At 29.3% G+C, this 7776-nt stretch overlaps 1 protein-coding gene across 1 annotated transcript in view; it reads right to left on the reverse strand.

Annotated features, from left to right (window-relative positions):
• LOC106791399 (transcription factor SOX-9-like) overlaps positions 1-5859 on the reverse strand; it is a 12039-nt gene extending 6180 nt beyond the window's left edge. The window contains exons 1-3 of the mRNA XM_014757018.1: positions 5749-5859; positions 5570-5673; positions 926-1072 (exon numbers count right to left, since the gene is read on the reverse strand). Of these exons, the coding sequence (XP_014612504.1) occupies positions 926-1072; positions 5570-5673; positions 5749-5859 (362 nt within the window). The remainder of the gene's footprint in view (positions 1-925; positions 1073-5569; positions 5674-5748) is intronic.
• Between the last annotated feature and the right edge of the window lie 1917 nt (positions 5860-7776).

Genomic DNA, 7776 nt, shown 5'->3' on the forward strand with positions numbered 1-7776 from the left:
AAAAAAAAAAAAAAAAAAACAAAAAAAGAAAGAAGAAGAAGAAAAAGATACTTCCTTTATCGTTTTCACATTTTCAACGAAGTAAAACACTCTTGCTCGCGTAAAAGATCATGAAAGACGATTCTTCTCTTTCTACATGGCCGGCTGCTCGCAGCTTGCCAACTTCGCATCTGTGAGAATCGTTCTTATCTGATCAAGAATGGAAAGGCAGCCGATTGAAGACACGTGGTGCCGATTAATTTTATCGGAACGGTGCCTTTCCGACGAGCCGCGAGACGCAAATTCTTTCCAAAGGCACGATATTAACGTACATACATACATACATACATACATACATACTACGTACGATCGAATTATAAGAAATTCAATCAAATTTATTCCACAAATATTATCTCGAATAATTTTCAACAAAATATCTCAATTCTTTTACTTATACGAGAAATATTATATTAATATCCCTTTTAAACAATATCACACTTTTACTCGTTTTATCATTATTATTTCACTTCTATTTTGTTATTCAGTTTTATTGTTGTTGTTTAAAATCGTACGAACTTAGCAGATCATTTCTTAAACTACGATGTTTATCTTATAAATCAAATTTCGGATTTCTTTATCGATATATTAAACGAATTGTAGTTGTTGTTGTTATTGTTATTGTTGAATAATATTTGTCATACCTGACGACTATTTTTCCAAATTAGTTTGCGTAATTTAACGTTGGACAATTAAAGATAGGATACTAATTCGATTTTGTTTTATTATTATTATGAAAAAATATGATTGAATAATATTTTTCATATCTGACGACTACTTTTCCGAATTAGTTTGCGTAATTTAACGTTGGACAATAACGATAGGATACTAATTCGATTTTGTTTTATTATTATTATGAAAAAATATGATTGAATAATATTAAACTCACCGCCACAATTGTCCCAAATATTTCGATAATTCGGCGTTGTGAAGTTGTGGATGTTTGTCAGCGAGTTTCCGCCTAGCAGCCTGTGCCCATACCATAAAAGCGTTCATGGGTCTTTTAACGTGTTCCTTCCTTTTGTCGCCGGGGCCCCTGCAATTTGTAGACATTATCTTCATTGGAAACAATTTTCTTTTCTTTTATCTATACATATATATATTTTATCCAATCAAATATAGTCGTTCTATCGTTAAATTCATTTCAACTAAATTTTCAAATGAAAAATTTACGAGATAATTATTGTACTCTTGTTATAAGTAATTAATAAAAAAAAAAAAAAAAAAACCAGAAAAAAAGAACAAAAGGGATGGGGATGGGGAAGAAGAAAAAAAAAAAAGAAAAAGAAGAAGAAGAAGAAGAAGAATGGTCGAGTTCCGCTAGATAATCCGCTGACTTGCAGAAGGAAATAAACGGTGGTGAGGGTTGCGTGCGTTGTTAAGGATTAGAATTTTACCCCCATTCCCCCCCCCCGTTTTTCGACGTTTCTTCCGATCTACCGAGCGAGCATAGTCCTCTAAGGTCGGCCTTAAAATAACACTGCCGATGTTAAAACGTGTGACGGCTTTCGAATGGACGTATCCCTTTCTTTCCAAGAAGATGACTTCATAAAACTTTAACTCTATGGGTTCTGAGCGAGAACGTGACGGACGTGATTGCTGCCACCTCTCTCTCTCTCTCTTTTTTTCCTTTTCGTGTTTTATTTATTTGATTCATCCAAATTCATCATATCCGTAACCCATTTCAATTTTTGTTTTCGTATAAACACCATAATTATAATAAAAATGATACAATTTTTGCATATAAATATATATTATAATGAATATTTATTTAATTATATTTTTTTTTGTATAATTATGTTAGTGGGGGGCCAATAAATGAACAAATTCGGATAAATGAATATTTCTATGATTTATTTTTCTATTAAAATGATTTATATTATAAAAATAAGTTTGTATAAATTAATTATTCACTATCAGGCTGAAATAACTATCGTAATTATTAATCGATACACATTCGAACAATCGAATTTAATAAAACAAAAGATTTAATCGATCGATCGAAAAGACAAAAGACAAGAAGTTTGATAAACAAATCGGCATGGCCATTTTTGTGATTCGAAAAAGAAAAAGAAGAAAAAAAAAAGAAAAAAAAGGAGTCTCGTACATTTTCGGGCTCTTTGAAATAAGAGGGGCGTTAAATCCGTGTGTAAACCGAAAGAGCCGTTTGTAATTAGCGTGGGTTCACTAACAAGGCGGTTTTCACGGCGATGCTTCGTCGCAACCATGCGCGCACGCCATAACGTACCTTCGTTGTTGTTTACCTAGATACGCAAAAAATCTTTCAAGTCTTTACACCTCGTTTACATCGACTTACAACTCACATTACTACTACTACTACTATTACTATTACTATTATTACTACTACTAATGTTTTAGTAACCTAACGTTTTAATCCTAACTCGTAAACGTGACATGACTCTTAACACGCTTTATTTATTTTATCGAAAAAAAGTAAAAAAAAAAAAGAAAAAGATGGCCCACAAATTGTTGCAATTATTATTGCAAATAATTCTCTAATTGAAAATTAATTCGTAATATAAATAAATATGTAGAATATAATATCTAATTCTCGAATAGAACTTTTTATTACTACTACCCTTGTAACTGAACATATATTTTGTCTTATCTCTCTCAACAATGATTATAATTAAATTTATTAAAAAAAGGGGAGTCAAATTTTCTTGAAAATTAAAATCTAATAAAATACGAATAGAATTTATTTATTAATATACGTTTGTTACGTAATTCTTGACAAAAGATTTCCAACGAATATTAACTAACATCATTTTTATTCTCGAAATTATTATAAATCCTCAAATTGTTTTAATCAAATGGTATTCATTTATTTATTGGACAATTGTTAAAAATTACGTTAAATGATACTTTTATTTCTTACATGCCCTATGTGTATTTTTAATAAAAATCATTACAATTGGTTGACGTTTAAAGATCATCATTTAAAATCTAATTGTAAAATTAATAAGATATTGAAATATTGAGACGGAATAAGTTAGTAGTATACTAATCGAAAAGAAACATATCTAAAAAATGATTCAACAAATGTGGTGTTAGATATATTCTGTGATGTGCAGCGCGTCGGGTCAGACTACGACGTGCCAGCCGGCTTATCGCTAACTCTCAATTATATGAGTTATCTCAGGATGTGTAAAGGGTACCGTGTTTATTTCTTCTGATAGGGGACCCGATAAAATCGACTGTTTTTTAATTCCCATGAGAGTTCTCTATGAGAATGTAACTATGTATCAACTCTTTCTCTTTTCCCGCGTATTTACACGCCAACTCATAAGAGTTTACCTTTACTCAAATACATTTTATCGATATTACCTACTCTCTTTTGAGATTATTTAAACTGATTTGTTTATTAAGAGATTCGATTTGTTTAGAAATATTATGTTCTTTTAATCCGATACATTAAATATCTCATATTTAGGGTAGTAAATTCTATAAAGAAGAGAAAACTTTCCCAATTGACTTTTTAATAAATTATTTAGAATTACTTTATAAATTTTCAAATTAGAAACGTGTTTAATCTATACGATAAATTTAATCGTAATTATGTCATAAGAGAAACAAACAAATATTATATTTCAATAAGATAATTCGTCAAACATATTTCCAATCGTGATTATACAGTGAATTAAATTTATTAGTATTATTTTTAAATTATAAAACTCAAAACTTAGAAATTTTTTGGATCTACTCTGTGCAATAAAAGATATCGCGTAAGAAGAGTAAACGATAAAAATTTATATTTCAGTAAGAAAATTCGTCAAACGAATTCTAATCGATATAAACACGTGAAATATTAACTATAATATTAATTTATAAATAATAAAAATTGAAAGAGCCATAAAACGTTTGGACTACCATCCTATACAAAAAATTGAATGAATCATAACGATATTAGTGGCACGTGAAAAAAAAAAAAAAAGCAAATAAATATGCATATAAAAGAAGAAAAAAAATAATAATAAAAGTACCTTCTGTGCCAAAGAGCAAAAGAGAGTCGTAATGAACGTAATAAAAAAAGGGAAAAAAAAAAATTCTATTCAAGGTTCCTAATCTCGTTACCGAGAGGCAATTAGAAGACACCAGATCACCGTGCATCTTGCGTTGCGTCATTTTTCTCTTAACGGAAAGGCTATCATCGATTTTATCAAAGAGAGAACGGTCTCGTTAAACAGAATCCGACGGATGCTGCAACCTAACTCTGTGTGATCGTAAAATCTTTATTTTAATTTTTTAATTTTAATTTCTTTTTTTTTTTTTCTTTCCAACCMCCGTCCGCCCCCCCCATCCCACCCCACCACCACCCCTATATTATACTTCTTTGTATAGTATATATATAAACATTTTTATGTTGTTTAATATTATTTTTTTCTTTTTCTTTGAAATTTGAATCTTCAACTTTATGTGTCATAGAAAAACGCCTTGAGAGAATAGTAAAAACGTATAGTTGAAAATCGAAGAAGATGAAAACAAAGAAAATGTAGAAGAAGAAGGAAAAGAAGAAGAAGAAGAAGAAGAAGGCAACGTGATCGGGGATTAATTAGCTAATTTCCGTTAATTGGCAAGCGAGGACATTTTTCTTCCGAGTGTCGTTTCCCAGGCCGTGGAAACGGGTGCGTCATAATTGAGTTAGCGTCATGTATTTTTAAAACCATACCGCCATCTTTTCTCTAACTTCTTCGTTCTTCCACACATTTTTTTTATATATTCATTTTTTTCTTTCTTTCTTTTTTTTTTTCTTCTTCTTCTTTTTTTCCTTCCTTTCTTCCTTCTCCTTTCTCTTTTTCCTTTTTTGTTACTTTGTTGTTTCTTTAATGTAAAAGATTTTCTCTTTCAACACTTTGTTTCTTTTATACCTTGTAAAACTTTCTTACAAGTTTATGTCCGTTCATAATTCATGAAGTAATAATTACCATCGTTATTATTTCGTTATTACTTCGTTGTTATATCGTAATTAATATTATTATGATTTTAAAAGTGTATTGATAAATTTATCGGACAAAGATTGTCATTGATTAAAAATTATTGAACGAATTAAAACGTGAGACATCGATTGAAACAATTTTCATTTGATATTAGAGAAGAAAATGTGTGATTGTCTTTACCCCATTATATTTTAATTAACATAAATAATTATTACAATAAAACGTTATAAAAGAAAAAGAAGAAAAAAGAAAACAAATTCTAAATCAATTTTAACATTTGGCATAAAAAACTAAACAAAGTTTTTTATTCGTCTATCAATCATTTTAACTAATATAATTAATGATTACATTAAATACAATAAATAAAACGTTTGCAAAACGAGAGAAAAAAAAACTAAACTTAAAAGAAAAAAGATATCAAAACAAATGAAAAAAACATTACTTTGAAGTATTGTGAACGGAAAATCATTGCACGTAAGATTATTTTCGGTGTGGCCTCAATATTATTAGATTATAACGTACGATTAAGAATATAAATAATAAGAAAAAACAAATAATTATAAAAACGGGCTTACTTGGTAGCAATCGGTACCCGGGTCCAATCAAATCCTTGAAGAACTTTAGCGACGGCAGCATTGATTCCTTCACCACCATTGGGCCCCGTATTTTCCGTTGATTTTTTTCCATTATTATTATTATTATTATTATTATTATTATTATTATGATTGTTGTTGTTGTTGTTATTATTATTTACACTGGCATTGTTAGAATGATGATGATGATGATTATTATTATTATTATGTGGATTATTAGCGTTATTCGAATTGTTTGTAGTACCAGAAGTATCATCCATTATGTCCTTCATGATTTCTTGATAAATAATTAATCAATCACGAAAATTGTCGTACGATGAACGAACGAACGAACGAACTTACGAACTTACGAACAAAGAGAAAAAAAAAATAAAAAAGGAAAGGAAAATTGTTTGTATTTAAATTATCACACACAGAATGATAATGGTCATCGTCCAGTCACACTTTTCTTCTTTTTCTTCTTATTCTTCTTATTCTTCTTCTTCTGTATTCTAACGTTTCAGAAACATCGATTTATCTTTCACGTTATCACGTTTTCTCGTTGTCATCATGTAAAAAAATAAACTAACTTATGCGAATTGTTTCTCGATTATCACAATCAAATGAAATAATACGTCACATTGATTTTCTTCTTTCTTAGTCTTCTATTTAAGATTCTTGATGATGGTGATGATGATGATGATATTGATCAATCTCGATCATACCTCTCGTTCGTTTAAATCAAATCATAATTTTTATTATTATTATTATTATTTCACTTAATAACGAATATTATATATTTCCATCTCTGTCTCCGTGTGTTGTTATTCAATTTAAATAGATAAATTAAAACTAATTGAAATTGGACACTATATATATATATAAAAAAAAGTCACTGCACACAGGTCCATTATTTCTTTCGTCCTTCTTTAAAATATCCTTATTGCAAACGATTACAAATACATATATATATTCCTCTTTCTCGTTATATCGAAATGAAATACATTTTAACAAAATAAACACTATTAATCAACAATCAACAATTATTACTACTACTATTATTATTATTATTATTATTATAATCAAAAATATTTATGAGTAACATGAGAAAAAGGGGATATGGGAAAAAAATGCGTGTGCGTGTGTCTGTCACAAAAAAAATATTATAAAAAAAAAAGAAATAAACAAGGAAATAAAGGTAAAGAATAAAAGTGCGAGGAGAATCCAAAAAATAGAAAAAACAAAACAAATGACCGAACGTTGGTTTAAAAAACTCGCGTGTGAATGAAAATGTAATATGAAAAAAAAGTTTATAAAACTATATATATATATATATATATATTCGCGGAGGATTTCTAGCTGACGGCACGATCATCAGCTCTCGAGTGAGGTGGTTGCATCGCCTCGGGGCAGTTTCCAGCAGGAAAGTAGTATACACGAGAGAACACACACTACTCGGGGGCGGAGCCGAAGACAACGGCCTCCGGACACTTGTTGCTTCGTGATCGTTACTACCGCGTGCCAGTATGAGAAATACTAAATATAAGAATGAGAGAAAGAGAGAGAGAGAAATATACATATAGAAAGATAGAAAAAGAAAGAGAGAGAGAGGGTGGGAGGGAGAGAGAGATGTTACAGAAAGTGGAAGGGAGTTAAATAAAACTGTTGGAACTATAAAGTGGGGAGGGGAAGGGGTAGGAGGGTGTACTCAACTCCGTTGAGTTTGCGTGGTTTTCCACATCGACCAGTTTTAAATATGAGAATTATAATATTATTTTATTTATAATACGAATTTTTTTTCAATTTTCTTTTTTATTTTTAATATTCATTTAATAGGGAAGAGATTGATTGTATATTTTCTTTTGTTATTGTTGTTGTTAATTTCAAGATGTATTGGATGTTATTTTTGTTTTTTCTTTTTTAGAAGGAATAGGGGTGGATCGAAAAGTATTGAACTTGTATTACAATATTTTCTTTTATTTTTATTTAAAATACAAAGTTAGTTTGTGTGTTCTACGTTAAGGTACGATACTTTTCAATCCACAAAGTACAACGTTAATAAATTTCAATAATTGTTTATATATACAAATCTATGGGGTAAAAGTTTCATAATTTTAACGAATAAGAATATTTAATGAGATAATGAATTTATTTAATGATAAATAAAATATAGCAAATAAAGATCTGTTATTCAAATTTCAGTAATTTAA

The sequence above is a fragment of the Polistes canadensis genome, unplaced genomic scaffold (genome assembly GCF_001313835.1).
Source record: "Polistes canadensis isolate GaletaPanama2010 unplaced genomic scaffold, ASM131383v1 scaffold_8, whole genome shotgun sequence".
NCBI lineage: Eukaryota > Metazoa > Arthropoda > Insecta > Hymenoptera > Vespidae > Polistes > Polistes canadensis.